At 40.9% G+C, this 17,352-nt stretch overlaps 2 protein-coding genes across 2 annotated transcripts in view; both read left to right on the forward strand.

The window, feature by feature from the left end:
* The first annotated feature begins 512 nt into the window (after positions 1 to 512).
* LOC111230645 (zinc finger protein 805-like) lies at positions 513 to 7,336 on the forward strand. The gene is made up of 6 exons (XM_022757434.1): positions 513 to 684; positions 2,337 to 2,365; positions 2,435 to 3,228; positions 4,281 to 4,385; positions 4,934 to 5,094; positions 6,061 to 7,336. The coding sequence occupies exons 1-6, from the start codon at positions 513 to 515 to the stop codon at positions 6,948 to 6,950; spliced, it is 2,151 nt and encodes a 716-aa protein (XP_022613155.1). The 3' UTR covers positions 6,951 to 7,336.
* A 3,499-nt stretch (positions 7,337 to 10,835) lies between these two features.
* Positions 10,836 to 17,352, forward strand: part of LOC111230643 (carcinoembryonic antigen-related cell adhesion molecule 2-like) — a 35,410-nt gene continuing 28,893 nt past the window's right edge. The window contains exons 1-4 of the mRNA XM_022757433.1: positions 10,836 to 10,943; positions 11,295 to 11,624; positions 14,674 to 14,837; positions 14,985 to 15,111. Coding sequence (XP_022613154.1) covers positions 10,904 to 10,943; positions 11,295 to 11,624; positions 14,674 to 14,837; positions 14,985 to 15,111 — 661 coding nt within the window. The 5' untranslated portion in view covers positions 10,836 to 10,903. The remainder of the gene's footprint in view (positions 10,944 to 11,294; positions 11,625 to 14,673; positions 14,838 to 14,984; positions 15,112 to 17,352) is intronic.

The following is a 17,352-nucleotide window of genomic DNA, read 5'->3' on the forward strand; positions in this document are numbered from 1 at the left end:
CCTGCCCATCTCCTGTAGGGATTTATCGAAAATAGATACCCAAAATCACATACTGATGGCAATTGTTTTAACATAATGTTTCATTAGTTTCATTTCATTATTATTATTAAACGCACATTTTTATAAGCATACATCATCATTAGTTAAATAAATAAGAACACTATTATGGCTGTTAAATCTTTTAAGTATCCATAACTGGATGCCAGTATATAGACAGAATGAATGGCAATATAATATTACACAACTCACTTCAATTATATATATATATACTGTATATACGTGTGTGTGTGTGTGTGTGTGTGTGTGTGTGTGTGTAAAATTAATAATAAATACGGGAGTTAAAGCGGTACCAGTACAACGGAAGGACCATTGATGACTTTTATTTTGTAAACTCTCCCCGGAAGTGATTGTTCACATTAAAGTGAACTTGGCAGTGGCAGCGGCTGGATCTAACGACAGACACGCCGTCATCATAGAGCTGACCTCCCTCCTCCGCCGTGACTCTGTGAACCATGTCCAGACTCCAGAGTCTGAAGGTCTCCATCCACCAGCGGCTGACCGCCGCTGTGGAGGAGATCTTCGGACTTTTAGACCAAACATTGATCGAGTATGAGGAGGAGATGAACCGCCACCAGAAGCTGCTGGATGTGGCTTTCAAACCTGAGATCACAGCGCAGAAAAAAGGTGCGTTTGCTCTACACTACTGGAAACGTGTTTGTTTGTGTTTTTTTAGTGAAAGGATAATTCCCGCTTTATTCCAGCCTGGTGTATTTTGCCACAAACGTGGCTGCTGTCGCTCTCTGGGTTGTTGTCGCCGACTCCGTTGTTGAGATTCAAGGAGACGATGAGTTTTCCAAATCACCGTGACTTTTACATGAATCGTTTCAAACTCTTGTCTCTTGAGTCTGACTGAGGTAAACACGGATCATTGCCGACTCTAACAGACAGCATGTTGATCTACATCCGGGGCAGCTGGCCGGCTGACCTAACCCTGCACCCTGCACCCTGCACCCTGCACGGGAAATACAGCAAGTTGAAATAAACCGGAATAATCTAATAATGTTGCAGTGGTCATGTCAGTAATAAGTGAGCATGTGTGTGGTGTACCACCAAACCTGATGGGTTAACTAAAGGCAGATTCCACCCAGGTGGTGTTAGACAAAAAAAAAAAAAAAATGCTGCACCCAGGTGTAAGGAGCCACATTGGCTGTTTACACCTGGGTGCAAATTGCACTGCAGAGACCAGCACCCAGGTGTTTTAGGCTGTCCGCCTCAAAGTGGGAGAAGCTCTGGCAGAAGGGCTCTCTAAAGAAGAAGTCAAGTCAGTTTTATGTATAAAGAGCTGAATCACACAGAGCAGGTGTAGACTGTGTTCTTTATAATATTATTTACAGACACACAACATTCCCACCATCAGCAGCACTTCGTGACAGTGGCAAGAAACAACTCCTTGTACAGAGCAAGGCTCATGGAGGGCGGCCATCTGCCTTGACGGGCTTGGTTGAGGGAGAAAGAGGGAGAGAGCAGCATTATAATCCAAATAATCATCAACCCAAACCATGATCTTTCCCTAAACTTAACCAGGTAGTTTTGGTGCCTAAACCGAATCAAACTGCAACTGAAAACTGAGCCTACTAACAAATGATAAAAATAAATAATTGAAGACAACAAGTGAGAGTCTAGAAATAAGTATGTATAAACTTAACAACTAAACAAATCAATCAATCAATCGTGTACAGTGTCCAGGAATTAGTCAGGGTCACCTAGCTAAAAGCAATGGTGGAAACAGTTTTAGAGCGGTGATGATTCATCTCTGTGATCATGTTGGAGGCTGCAGTTGTGTGGCTGTATTGTTTTGTGTTTTATGTTGACAGGTGTTTCTATTGTGTTGTTTACTCTATTTATATCAGTGAGGACAGGTAAATAACAGAAACACCTTCAGATGAGAGAAGAGAGACCTTCTCATTGTCCCTCATGCTAACAAAGTAAATAAAAGACTGGAAACAATTATTGTGGGAAATAAAATGAAAGATCTGTCGCTCCTCCCTCCCTCCAGTATCATGGCAACTGTCTGTTAAGATAAAATGAAAACAGAAATATAAGAGAAGAAGTCATGTTTTTTTTTTTTATCATTAACAGGGAATTAAAGGGTCAAAATTATTGATAGAGAACCTCCAAGAACGTGCTCCATAACGCCAAATATTAAGAGATATGTAGGTTTCAAATCATTTTCTTGAATGAATGAAATATCCTCAAGTTCATCACTGTTCTCAGTAACATAAATTATAATATTTAATGTTGGGTCAACGTAAATTTTGTGTTTGTCTGTATCTCAGGATGTCATGCAGAGGTCCAGCAGCTGTTGGTGAGTCAAGCAGAGGTTTCCTCTGAGCAGCAGCAGAAGCAGCAGGAGTGGAGCTCCAGTCTGGACCAGGAGGACCAGGAGGACCCAGAGCCCCCACACATCAAAGAGGAACAGGAGGAACTCTGGACCAGTCAGGAGGGAGAGCAGCTTCAAGGACTGGAGGAGGCTGATATCACCAAGTTCACATTCACTCCTGTCCCTGTGAAGAGTGAAGATGATGATGATGATGATGAAGAGAAAGCTCAGTCTTCGCAGCTTCATCAAAGCCAGCCTGAGAGGAACAGAGAGGGGGAGCGTTTGAGACCGGAAATTCAAGGAGATGCCTGTAGGGGATCAGAACCAGCAGGAAACTCGGTTCCAGATAGACTTTTACGAAAAGATAATTATGTCAAGACCTCTCAAGACATAGAAGAAAGGAATTATTATTGGATGGAGACCAGAGACCCCCAGGCACATTTCAATACTCTACACTGTAACGTAGTTCCTACAGATGATAGGGAGTGTAACACCGGAGCGAAATCGTACAGCTGCTCCGAGTGCGGTAAAAGATTCGGCCACAAGGGGACTCTGCAGAGACACGTCCGATGCCACACGGGAGAGAAACCGTTCGGTTGCACGATCTGCGGGAAAAGATTCACGCAGAGCGGACCTTTGGTGCACCACTTGCGGCTTCACACAGGAGAGAAACCATTCACCTGCTCGGTCTGCGGCAAGAGGTTCACGCAGAAGGGAAACCTGACGTGCCACATGACGGTCCACACCGGGGAGAAACCATTCAGCTGCAGCGTTTGCGAGAAGCGATTCACCAGACAGTCGCGTGTCAAAAAGCACAAGTGTGTCGTTGAGAGCGGCAGCAGTCTATAGCAAAGGCGACACCTGTCCATGGGAAAAGATTTAATGCTGGTCATTTGGCAGATACCGTTATTTAATTTTTTTTTTCAATCTTTTTAAATTTCTTGCCGACAGCAAAGACAATAAAGTAGACACAACATAATAGTTCCAGACTAAGAAGGAAACCCAAGATCTCAATGAAGACTGGCAGGTGTCAGGGGTAGTAACATTTGTCAAGATTCATGTGTACAAATTAGTAATTTATATGTTCAGATAAAATAATTGTCCACAGGAATTTATGACTCACACTGCCTCTCAGTCATTTGTTTTCCTAGGATTACTGATTGTACGTACATGAAATGGCTTATGGATAAGTCTGATGGTCTGTATTTTTCTTGCTGTCAACAAATCCCACGTGCAAACCAAGACCAACACTTTATCAGTCTGTGTTAAAATCTTTCTGACTTCCCTACCCCGTCTGTCTCTCAGTTCCAAGCCCATCGGTTCCTACTGAAGACGTAAATCTCTAAAGAAAAAGGCTCCAATTTCCTAAAAACAGCTGCTCACTGTAATTTTGACCACACAGGATGATACAGTGCATTTGTTGGGGACTATTTTCAGTGGTGAATTAATCCACATTTCGTTGTTCATTGTTGGTTGTGATCTGCACATGGGTTTCATTGAAAGAAGAGAGGTGTCGAATTCGATAGTGTTAACTTATCACAGCAGTAAGTTAAAAGTGGCTGCAGCTCCTGCAGTCAGTTATGACATTCATTCTATTCGTCTTTGACCCTTAGCACACTTCATGATACAATTTTGATGCAACGTCGGGTGTTACAGCTACTGGGTAATGTCTGAAATAACTGAAAGATGTCAGGTCATGGACAATGTGTTTTGTGTGTCTCTCAAATTCATCTGATGGCATGCAGTTTTGTTTGTAGAAAAATAAAATAGTCCAGGTGAAAAGTAAATGAAATACAAATGGGGTTTTGATTTTTGGACTAAAATGTGTGGATATACTAAGGAGTTGTCTGTGGTATCACTTAATCTCTTCCTCATACTTGGTTATTGTTTTATCGAAAAGTCCGAAGATGTTCAGAGCCGCAGCCAGCCGCTGGTGGATGGAGACCTTCAGACTCTGGAGCCTGGACATGGTTCACACAGTCAAGAGTCAAGGCAGAGGAGTGAGGTAACCCACATACTGGTGATGTTTAATGGTACCATCTCAGCTGAGGTATTCACTAACACCTGAACAATCACTTCCGGGAGCCGCTCATGTTCACTCATTAGTTTTTTTAATACTAATTAATAATTAATTTTCAATATTACCGTGACAAAATTAAAACATTTTCTCGTCAGTCTCATAATAATTGATATTTGCGCAGGCTGGAGTTTTATTTTGAAGGGCCACGGAAGCACTTTACCTTCCAGTGTCCAATTATTCACAATTTAAACAAGATGTCGCGCTGAAAAAGCTTAGTGTCACGAGGGACGTTTCTCCCGTTAAAACCGTGAACTGACTCCCAGCTGGATTGAACGATGAGCTGAGGAGTCTGATGCTGTTTGACCTCTCCTCAGTGTTTCATCTCTGAGACGCCTCCTGATTAGCTTAGCTTGTTAGTAGCATAGCTTGCTAGCTTGAGATAAACGGAGGCGGGGGGCGTAACTTAGCAACGTAGCTGCTTGTCAGACAGACTGAGATCAAACTGGTGTTGGTGTGAATGTGTGAACAATGTCTAAGGTCCAAATGCTGAGAGCATTAGTCAACCAGAGACTGACGGCGGCTGCTGAGGAGATCTTCGGGCTGTTTGAGAGGACGATAGCCGAGTACGAGGAGGAGATCGGCCGTCAGCGCAGGCTGCTGCAGGAGGCTGTGAAGACCCACAACAACACGGGAGGTAAGTCACAGAGTTGTATTATACTTATCCACCTGTTTTATCTACAGTACCAAGGTAAAAAAAAAAAAAAAGAAAACGAAATATTTTTCATGTCATTATGGCATTTTATTGTTATTACTACTAGACAGCATATTACTCTATTTTTCTTATCAGTGTACAACACTTTATGTTGTTTTTATCACAGAGCTCACTCCTCATTTAAAACATTAAAACAATCTTTTCTATGGCGGCCCTGAGAGCTCAACACACTTAAGAAAAGACATTCAGATAGACAAAACACAGACAAATTCAGAAAACATATACATCAATTTGACAACACATGCTGCAAATACTCAGAACACCAAAATACACAAGCGTGCTGAAAATACTCACAACACAACCAAATACAGAAACAAACTGTAAGTACCACAGACGATCACGGGAGTGTTTCCTGGGGACACTAAAAAGTGATGAACCTTGCATGGCTGTATTATAATATGTCCATGCGCTCTTGTTGTTCAATGCTTTTAACTTCAACAGTCACAAAGCACTGAACAACAAGTGTGGTCAGGTTCATCACTTTTTAGTGTCCCCTGGAAACACTTGCGTATTTGTGTATTTGGTTGTGTTGTGAATATTCCCAGCGCATGTGTTGTCAAGTTGATGAAGATGAATCTGCTTGTATTTTGTCTATTTGCATTTGTTTTCTTAAGTTGCAGTGCATTGAGCTTCAGGGACACTGTACTTTTCCCATTATAATAATGGTAAATTGTTACAACAAACTATGGTATGGTTTTGAAATGAGCAACAGGTTGACACTACTTTAGAGTAATCATATAACATAACTGAGACACATGTGACAGGGTGTGTCTATGTATAAAAAACTTTGATCCACTTCCAATTCACAAGCAGGTTTTAGAGGCATTCTTATGTATAAAAACTCCAAAATAATATCCATGTTTACATAATATCTTTGTGTTTTTCCAGTGTTCCCTACAAATGTGAAGAAGGTCACAGTGATTAAAGAGGTTACCCCTGGGCAGGATCAGTGGAGCACCAGTCTGGACCAGGAGGACCCAGATCCACCACTCATTAAAGAGGAAGAGGACCAACTCAGGACCAATCAGGAGGAAAAGCAGCTTCAAGGACTGGAGGAGGCTAACACCAAGTTCTCGCTCTCTTCTTCTTCTTCACTCCCTGTGAAGAGTGAAAATGACGATTATGAAGGGAAAGCTCAGTCCTCACAGTTTGATCAAAGCCAAACTGAGGAGAACAGAGAGGTAGAGCACTTGCAAACAGAAGCTGGTGGGGGATCAGAGCCAGATAGACATTTACAACCAGATAATGAGACTCCAATTTTCTCAGAGACTGAAGACAGTATCAAACCTCAGCTTAAAGGTTTGAATGCTCTGAAAAACAGTGCAAGCCATGTGGGATATAATGCAGTTAACAAATCTGTTGACTGCTCTGAATGTGGTGAACGATTAGGCGATAAAGACCATCTGCAGATCCACATGAAATGTCATACGGGAGAAAAAACATTTGCGTGCCCATTCTGTGGTAAAAAATTTACCAAAAAATCAAATCTTACCACACACTTAAGAGTTCATACGGGAGAGAAGCCGTTCACCTGTTCGGTCTGCAACACCAGTTTTAGTCTGCGTTGCACGTTGGTGAATCACATGAGAGTCCACACCGGGGAGAAACCATTTAGCTGCTCAGTTTGTAGTAAAAGATTCTCAAAAAAGGCTAATTTGACCACACACATGGCGCTCCACACCGAGGAGAAACCATTCAAATGCAGCTCTTGTGACAAAAGGTTCACTTGGCATTCCCAAGTCAGAAACCATAAGTGTGCTGTTGACGGCAGCAGGTGAAGGTGGAGAGCGGCTAGAGAGTCACATCATAGCCCCTGTTACACAACCCGGTAACGGCGGGAATGCTGCTCCGTTATTCTGCCTCGCCGCTCTGTATCAAAGAGTATGAACACAGAATGGGGGGGGCCTTTTATACCGGCAGTGGAGGTAGAGCCGGATTGATGCTGTGTTACACCTCACGCCTCTGATTCCTTAACAGTGTCATATGATCTAAAATCACACACTTGTGCGGCTTTGTTTGGTTCAGTGTAAACAAGCAAAGGCGACATGATAACAACGAGGGGTCTTCTTAACAGCAATATAGCGTGATCTCTGTATAAAAGAGGATGATGACAGTGCGCCCACACGCCTACAAACCCAGAGTGGCCCGAGGTAACAGAAGGACACGTTTCAATAGATGTTTTTTTATTTTTTTTTATTTTTATTATTATTATTATTAGGCGTTGGACTGAAAGTCACCAGCTGCTTGGTAATGTAATAGTCCACATTTTCCTGCGCCTTTACACGCTGTACGGATCAATCGTACGGCCAGGACATGGAGCTCACGCTGAACATCAGATGTCAAATGATAATTCCAATAAAGTTTATTGAAACAAGATAGCGGTGTCTTTAGTGGTGACAAAAAGCGTTACTTTGTCCAGTTCTACTATAAACAGAGAGTAAGAAGACAAGAAAGATCATATAGAAGATAAATGACCAAATCTGGCCCGTTGCTGGGCCACATGCTTGTTTTCTTTTGGCTCAGTCTGCACTTGGTTCCATGGCCCGGATCTCGCCCGTATACAGCATGATTGTCAGATGCCACTTCCACATCTGGACCAATTCTGGCGCACACACAGAAAATCTTCCGGATGTCAGTCAATACCGGAGAATAACAGCCGGAGTCTGCCCAGATGTGGAAGTATATGGGCCAGACGCGGGCCAAGGACCCAGGCATATGTTGGCCTAGAAGTTTCATTTTGCTACCTGTCTAACCTTGAGCTGTCGTCCCTCCACTCCCACATTTAACCACGCACTCATTCAAAAGACTAAAACACCCCTCACTTTACTGTTTGTCTTACATGTGTAAATGTACTGTACAAAGTCTTAATACTGTTGCACACCCACGGTACACTCATTGATGGAAGAGTCATGCATTCAAATTTTACTTGTGTTAAAGTACACAAGTATTAGCATAAAAATACAGTTAAAGCTAATGCAGTACATTCATATAACATTCATGGCTCTACTTTGCAGATTAAAAGTTTACATTAAAGAAAAACACTCAGTTGTCAGTTTATGAGAAACACCCAGCAGAAACTAAATCCTCCTTCATGAAGGCTCTCGTGTTCAGTTCGTGTTGAAATGGTTTTAGAGAAGTGTTGGTTCGACTGTGATCACTCTGGAGGATGTACTCTGTAGAGAGAGAGAGAGAGAGAGAGAGAGAGAGGGAGAGAGAGAGAGATATCTTACATACATGATGTCCCTCTGACCGCATCAGTTTCTACTCTATCTCACACGCTATCCGTCACAGGTCGGAAACCACGTCCCCACTTTCCGCTTATTTGACTCTGTAAGGTATCCTGGGGAGGTTTGTATAAAAATGTGCACGGTGACGCACATTTACCACAATACACTTTCCTACCACTGGTGCCATGCCCTTCCACCTATTGACAGTTGGTGGTGGCAACATAAAAGGAAGCTTAGCAATGCGTTTGCAGAGGCCGTGAAGAAGAAGGCTGCTAAGAAGCAATGGTGAATGTAAACAATCCTACGGTGGGAGCTCAACGCACTGCAACTTAAGAAAAAACGCATGCAAATAGACAAAACACCAACAACATCAGAAAACATCTTCATCAATTTGACAACAAGTGCCGTAAATATTCACATCAAAACCAAAAACACAAACGCACTGCAAATACTCACAACACAGTGCGTCCCAGCCGGGTTCACTTTCACTTTTTAAATTTTGCATAGTGTGTAATATTGTGTGTTTTTTATTATAGTTTTATAACACAATCGGCAGACGAGAATAGATGCTGCCAGGCTGCTGAGGGTGAGTTGTGAGCTTGATGTCTTAGAAATGTATTTTCATCCAAGTATTTTTCTTACTCATTATAGAATCTACACAATAATTGTTCAATGTCCAACATGTGAAGTTGTTTTTTAGTAGCAGTAATTTCTGGAGAAACAAGAAAAGAACAAGAAAACAAAACTCCAAATAAGAAAATAAAAGTCTTTAAAAAAGCAACACAAAGAAAATGTGTAGCGATAATGTTTTTTTTTTTTTTTTTCTGCTTTCATGTCGCGTTTATCAGATTTATGTAGACGCTGCCTTCCTGTCTGTCTGGAATCAGTATTACTATTCACTTCCACAGACCCTTACAACACCCCTCTTTTCTCACACTAGTGTCTAGGTATGAACAAAATTTAAACAGGCAAAGTTTTCTTTAAGGTTTTTCTCAGGTTTAATCTAGCTAAGATAATAAAATTATATAACAATAATGTATTATTGCTGATTTTTTTGTCATTAATTTTAGTCGTTATATCTATTTTATTTTATTGATTTGCACAGTTAACAAGTATCAAATACACTGGTTAAAAATGATTACAGGAAATAAACTTTGTGCAGAAGTGGCCCACTTGTGCTGAACACACCCTCGGATCTTTACTGAGCAGTGAAAAGCACAGAAGATCCTTCAGGTGCCAAAATTCTGAACGTTGATGAGCTGACTTTCACTAATGGGACTTTGTTTTTTTTTGTTTTTTTTGCTAAATAAACTGGTTGAAACGAGCTGAAATGACATGTTTTATATTGTTTTTATAACCACAATTGTCATCTGTGAATCTCTAAGTATCTCTAGTCTAATGTGAACTTTTCTCCCAGACTCATCTTTTGTTATTTTAAAGATTATAATTAAGTTATAATTAAGTTATTTATGTTATACTTTATGAGTCCATTCCTCACTATGGACCCCCTGAAACAGGAAAATTGGAAATATTGATAATATATGATGTGATAAATAAAATGAGCTAATGAGCTAATAAGAGACAAATCAATCAAGCTTTTACCTATTTTGTCAGCTGACTGGTGGTTATAGAAACATATATCTTTAGACCTATATTTATTTGATTGACAGTATCACATATAAATGCCACAGAGTTCCTATTCATTCACTGAAGCCTATATGTACAGGTCCTGTCTGAATTCTTCCCATATGAAGAGTTTTATTGTTTAATGTTCTACAAACGCTTGAATTAAAACTCACAAATTAGCTAGATGACTTCCCCAGATGTCCACGAGGTGGCAGCAGTGTCTCACTGAACTACAGCTGCAAACCAGAGGATTCCGGGTTCAAAAAACATTTCCACAAAAAACCCAGAACTTCATACACTACTCCCTTGAGTATCTTTTAAATCTGTATTTACCCATTAATAATGAATGTTTTTGATAAAAAATAACTTTTATGCTCTTTATAAGAGGGCAGGGGGTCTTTTATATGTCTGTTCCCATGCAGGGGCCCATTGTCTCATAATACGTCCATGTGTTTATGGAAGATGTTTTTCTCAGAGAAAATACAGGACAAAATTAAACAAGGGATTTTAAGATGTGTATTTTTTTTTCCTGCAATGTATTTCCTGTAATGTAGCCTACATTTACACTTGTTGAAATTTGTGAATGACGGATTGTGTTAAATATAAACTCCACCATGACCTACATGAATACAAATGATTCATGATGAGTGTGCGTGTGTGTGTGTGTGTGCGTGTATGTGTGGTTGTGCGTGCGTGTGTGTGTGTGAGAGAGAGAGAGAGAGAGAGAGAGAGAGCGCGTAGAGAGAGAGCGCGAGAGAGACAGACAGATAGGGGGAGTGTGTGTGTCCACCTTGTCTGGGTGTGTCCCTCTAAAAGCAGCAGGTACTACTGCCGCATTTCTTACTCTGCCTCTGCTGTGAAGACTTGAACCGCCCGGGATGGATACGCTCACCTTTCTGTTTCTGCTCTCTTTAATCGGTAGGAAACACACTTAATTGCAGACCGAGCTGTGATTTATATAATGTTTTTTATTTGTATTTTATTTTATTTTTTTTTGGTTTTTTGGTTTTTTGGGTTTTTACTGTTGCTTGTACATGGAAAATGTGGCTCCCTGGGTGTAGCCTGTTTGAATTACTGCTGAAATTATATAAAATGATAATTATAACAGAGTAAAGAAAAGTTTCTCTTTAAAGAGGAAATGGATTGAGGCTACTGAATGACTTTTATAGTGCTGTATCATTCTTATCAAATTGTTTCCCCCAAAGTTCTTGATCTGTCCAGCTCCCTCCAGCCCAGGTCTAACTTGTCCTTCACCTGTCTGTCCCTCAGGATGCTGTGCGGGGCAGGACATTCTGCCAGAGGGTCCGGTGGACGCAGTTGTGGGGAGAAATGTGACTTTGAAAACCCTGCTTGACAAGCCACAGTATGTCTTTATAACCTGGAATTACAACGACGGGAGTGAGCAGATTAATGTCGCCACCTTGGGTCCAAAAGGGACCAAAGTGGGAGAGCCTTATGAAGGAAGAGCGTCCATTAACGCGACCACCGGCGACTTGACCATGACGTCACTGAAGTCGGAGGACAGCGGGGATTATAGCATCAGCATACTGTCAGACGACAGTACCACCAGGACCGCAGAGATTCAGCTCCGAGTTCTGAGTGAGTCATTCACCTGTGATGCTGCCTTAAAAAGGTGTAGGATTTTGCAGGACCCCCCCCCCCCCAAATGAGTAGCTATGGTTTTGCGTTACATCTGTGCCGAGTTCAGAAGTGCCTCATAATGATTCATAAAGTTGTTTCAATTTTAGATTCTGGTGTTTGCAACGTGTCTGTGAATCAAAATTGCTTTGAGACAGGGTTAGGTCGTTTTTAAGTTGTCAACGTGTTAAAGTAAGATGCTTTATGGGGCGAATTGATCAGTGGCACCTAGAAATCCAGAAAAAAGCTGTTTTGATTCTTGTTTTGGTCTCATAACGCCTCTCTGAAACTATTACATGTACGACTGCTAAATTGTTCAATTTCTAAGGCGGTTTGGTGCAGCTGGGAGGCGAAAAAGCCACACCTGTTACCGGTGTAGTGCCATGGAGTGCAAATATCCCTGCGCCACATAAAACAATATTAAGTGAGCATTTATGCGTCGCTTAGCAACCTCACAGAGCGAGGACTATATTCCTTGGCGGAGGAAAGAGAGATGCTCCTTTTCCTGGTGTCGAAATTATAATCCCTTGTTATCTGCTCCGTTGGCCATGTAGAGTATTAACACTCCCGAGCTGCTGTTGTGAAATCACTGTACAGCAGTTCCTCCAGTAACAACAGCCATTTGTCCAGGGTTTCATTTCAATGAATAGATGTTCCCTGTTTGAGAGGTTGTGACCTTATTCAACAGCAAACACAGCAGCCATCAGCAGCACTGTTACACTGTGCGGCATGAGGGCGTGGCTCTTGACTTGTTTTTTTTTTTCCTGGTTGAGAGATTGCCAGTGTGTGTGTGTTTGCCTTTAGGTTCAGTTAAGGGTGTTTTGTGTTCTCTTTAATACCCTCAGACACACAGGCAGCTGTTGGCCTAATCTGTTCACTTTAGCTTCTCGAACTCCAAGATGCAGCTTTACGCCGAGTGACCTGAATAATGGAAACTGCTTTTTACAGTGTTACAGGGCTGCAACTGATCATTCTTGCGATCACTGATGGATCTTTCAGTTTGGTTGCGCAAATATAATAATTGATCGATCTATAAAATGGTGGAAGTTTTTGAGAAAACAGTGAAAAATGCCCATCAGCCCATCAGATCCTGACATCTAAGAAGCTGGAACTGTGTCAGAAAAATAATTGATTTTTAAAACAAGTGCATTGATTAATTGGCTAATTGCTGGAGTAAATATCTCAGCCTGTTGACTCGGTGCTGCAGTCAGTTTATTGAAAAAGCCACAGTCATCTTCGACAAGGTAAACGTCTCCAGTCTGGCTTGTGTCAACTACATGATGTCAGTTTGAATCTTTATTTATCAAGGGATGGTTGGCAGCGGAGTGGATTCATTCCCACTCAGGGATCGACCAGTAAAACTACATTTGGCGAACACTCAGAGCGAAACCACCAGTGTCTCCATGTCTGTTTGTTCCTGTTGCATCAGAGTGGATCCTTGATGTTCCTGCAGGTTCACAGTCAGATCTTAGAAAACTTCCACAAAGTAACAACTGTGTGAGCTGTCAGAACTGGTTACCGCTCCTTCACATTCTTCCCACACACACACACACACACACACACACACACACACACACACACTGTTGCCTAATCATCATTAAACACACTGCTCATTTAGAGTCGGAGCTCCAGGATTATTGAGAACGAGTCCAGCAGGTCTAGTCGCTGTAATTTATCTGCCGCCTTCACTCACCTCATTCAAATGTTCATATCAGAGCACAATTAGCATTGTGTGAAGACAAACCAGTCTCAGTCCGTCAGGCAGGTTGTTATATCCTCCACCCTCACAATTAATCATGCCACCATTCACTTTGTTATGAGATTTCATCATCAAAACTAACTTCACTTGCTTTAATCTCAATGGAAAAATACAGTGTAAAACACCTGGACAGCCATTTGTATTCAAAATTGTGCAGTTTAGTTGGTGTTTGTGGATCCATTTAGTTTTGCTGTTTTGTTTATTTTTTCTTTTTCTACTGAGCTACTGACAAAATGGTGGAAAATTTTGCGCTAGTGCAAAGTTCACAAAAATAAAATATCTCATATAAGAACTGGTTTTCAGTGTCTTCTGGGTCATTTAGACTTACTACAGTTCTATGGTGTGGCCACAAGTTTTGATTATTTTAAATTTGGTTGGTGAATGGATCCGTGTGCTAAAACACACATGAGCCTACTGTTGCAGGTGGGAAGTAAATATAGTGAATGTATTGCAGCTGCAGATTGTGTAGTCAGTTTTCTAAAAGTGTAATCTTTGGCAGCGCATTTAATGGAAACTCACCATTGGACATTTCTTACTGAAATGCATCTTGGGAGTCGTACTTGACTTCTCTACTTCAATTTTTATGTCTGCAAGCTTCTTGTATCTTCGACTTTTTATCAAAGAACCAGATACTTTCACCCCACAGATGTTAATCTTTTGTCTTTTGAGTTTCCTGACCATTAATGACTTGAGGAGAGAAACCTGTCAGTCATCTAACACTGTCTATGAGAACATGAGGCCTGTTGCTAACAAAGGCCGGGTAACAACAAAAAACAACAACAATAGCAACAACAACAATAACAACAACACGTGAACCTGCACAGATTCTCACAAAACAAAAACACTGTTTTTAACTTGCTTCTACTTTTAATGTGAAACATCTGTACAGGAAGTGATAAGTTTCACTGACAGTAGCTCAACAGTGAGCCAGAAAAAGAAAAAAAACGGCAAAGTGGAACCTACTCCAACGACTCTTGACATGTTCTTCTACTGATGGAATTGATGCTTTTGAAAATGTATACAGCAAAATATACTTTTAAATAAAGGGAAAATTAGAAAAACCAATAAATAAAAAGCCTCCAATGCTATTTTTTTACATCATTTATTCATTGAGCTTCATGCCTATGGAAGAGCCACAATCTCCTCTCCTTTGGTCTCAGTCATGTTTTTTTTCTCCCACATTCAATTCTATTCATACAACTGTTACAACCTTTTCCTCATTTCCAACAACCTCCCTGTGTCTCTGTGCAGAGCCCGTGTCTGAAGTAGTCATCGTGCCCAACATGCCCGAGGCGATCGAACACAACAGCACCGTGGTCCTGAACTGCTCCGCTAAAGGCTCCTTCCTCACATTCACCTGGACTAATGGCACCGCCCACATCATGGACGACGGCAAACGGCTCACAATTAAAAATGTCAGTTTTTTTAAAATCTCATTTTTAAAACTCTGTGTGCTGTTCACTGAATATAAACTGTGTAGGTTTACCAGAAAACTTCGTTGGGTGCTTTTAACGTAAAGTATGCAGTAACTGATGTAGTTCCTCCTTTGGTTTGTATCACAGGAGGAACTGTCCAGCACACTGACCATCACAGGTGTACTCAGGTCAGATCTGGTCGGTCCTATCTACTGCACAGCTGCTAACAAGCTGGAGAAAGATATGAGTGCACCCTTCAACCTCACTGTCTACTGTAAGTACTGCACCCACATTGCTAGTTTTCTGCCTGGTGACTCCTCCCACACAGGAAGTGACAAGTTTGGACTAAACAGAAGAGCATGAGCGGTGATAGCCTCCAGGAAACATCAGCTACCGGATATCCAGATAGTTGTTGTTTTTTTTTTTTACTAATTACTCAGCCACTAATTAATAAAATGACTTGTTAACTCTTTATGTGGGCGGTGACTATGTAATGTCACAGTCTGTGTCATTATGCCCACACTATTTTATTGACAGGTGATCTCTGGGATCTCTCTAAAAGAGTACTCAACTGATTTATCATTTCACTCCCACAGCACGGTGGAACTCTTAATGAACAGTTAAATGAGCTGCCAATTTGTTTGCATTTATAGCAAACCATAGGTGTGAATTTTGATATGTATCATAGGCTGCAAGTGTTTGTTGCCCAGATTCTGGCGAAAGTCTAACCTTTTTTTTTTTTAAGAGGTGCCAAAACTTCATTTGCACATAAGAAATGTCAAAATCTAGTTTTGTAGATTGATATAAAAAATACTGGTACAGATTCCTACTCCCCAGAGGATGAACCATTTACATTTAAATGACCTCATGACCATTCATCTCGCACCACCCTCTGGACACACTTTACATTTTTTATCACCATGATTTGTAATAAGTGAGTAGTGAGCTGTTCTGCCGTCACCATCTTGGCAGTGCCTGACTGCCTAACTACCCAGCTAATCCAAATATGGGCAAGGAGGTGGGGCCTGTGTGGAGCCCAGACTTTCGGTTCATGCTGGGTTGTGTCAAACATACACTCACCCACCTGTCACTTTAAGTGGCCACGCCCTCAATTCTGCATAACATTAAACCTTAATAAAATGTTAACAGGTGAGTTATATAAAAATTCACCCCAGGTACAAGTTGTCATGAGGAAAACGAAATTAGCTACAGAGACCAAAACATTTTTTTTTACCAGGCTGTAAACATGTTTATTTCTGCTGTAAAGTTGGACATTAATCGTCATTAGAAGAACTGCAGTTAGATACACACTAGAGAGTTACGTTGTACAGTGTAAAAATACATTTTCTCAGGTGGACAAATTATTTAACGGAGGCATTGTCTCTGGATTACCTCAAACCTACAGAGAGTAGTTTGACATTTTTGTCCTACAGCAGACACAAACTAATACGGACATATCTACAATAAGCTCATATCGGCTGATACATTGGTACATAGTTCTTTTATTAAATAAATCCACCCTCATGGTGGTTTGACAGGTAGAAGTTTACCCACAGATTTATTTAATCTGTCTTAGTCTTAGTCTTGCGTTACTTTAAATGCTGCACTTCACTGACTGAGCTCCACGCCCTTTTCACAACAAAGCGGGTCAGACATGAGTCAGCTACTGTCGCTGCTTCACACCTCAGCAGGTCATCTGTCCTGATTCAAGGCCTTTTACAATATTTCTGGATCCACTACGATGGCGACTCAGATTCCTGAAACACTCCTGTATCCACTGTGGCTGTGGTGTGTGTTTGCAGGGCGCTCCCTCTCAGTCTTTGCACTGTGACTAAAACCACAGTGTGTACATAGTGGCTTGTGCTTCCACTCCTTCACCATGACTAACCTGAAAGGCAGTGAAACCACATTGACCGCTGGTTAACTCTGTTATTAATTAATCAAAAGCTTACCCCGGCAGCTCAGGAGCGTTTAATCTGGTCAGGCTGTCTCTGAAAATTTAAGTCGTGTTTGAATCCAGTGAACACTACAACCTGAGGATGTGCAATGAAATGTATTTTTACAACATGTTGCTTCTTAAAAATGAATTTAAAAGACTTTAATCACAAGAAAAGGACAAAAAAATACATAAAACATGTTTTAAAACATTCATAACATATATATGATAATACTATTTTCCAGTAAAATATCCAAATATATGTTTAGGGAACTTAAATAATTTAAATATCCACACAGAAATAAAAAAAAAAACCCTGCAGGCTTGTATTGACTGTCTTAATAATGGTGCTTTTAGCAGTTATAGTAAACCAATAGTCCATTGTTATGAAATGAAAAGATTTTTTGTTGTCTACTATTTTTAATATTATCTTTTGACACCGAGCTCTGCATTGATGATATGAATAATGATGTAGTAGAAAGTAAAAAATGTTCAATTTATTAAAAAAAAAAAAAAGCATAATAAGCATATCGAGTACAAATTTGAAAACAAAATGCTGCAATAGAGACTGTGTTCCAA

This window comes from Seriola dumerili, unplaced genomic scaffold (assembly GCF_002260705.1).
Source record: "Seriola dumerili isolate Sdu_G_001 unplaced genomic scaffold, Sdu_1.0 BDQW01000276.1, whole genome shotgun sequence".
Classification (NCBI taxonomy): domain Eukaryota; kingdom Metazoa; phylum Chordata; class Actinopteri; order Carangiformes; family Carangidae; genus Seriola; species Seriola dumerili.

Coding starts and splice junctions, on each gene's coding strand:
- LOC111230645 (XM_022757434.1), top strand. CDS start 513: ATGTCCAGACTCCAGAGTCTGAAGGTCTCCATCCACCAGCGGCTGACC. Junction 2,366..2,434: donor CAGAGGTCCAGCAGCTGTTG/GTGAGTCAAGCA, acceptor AGTCTGGACCAG/GAGGACCAGGAGGACCCAGA. Junction 5,095..6,060: donor GACCCACAACAACACGGGAG/GTAAGTCACAGA, acceptor GTGTTTTTCCAG/TGTTCCCTACAAATGTGAAG.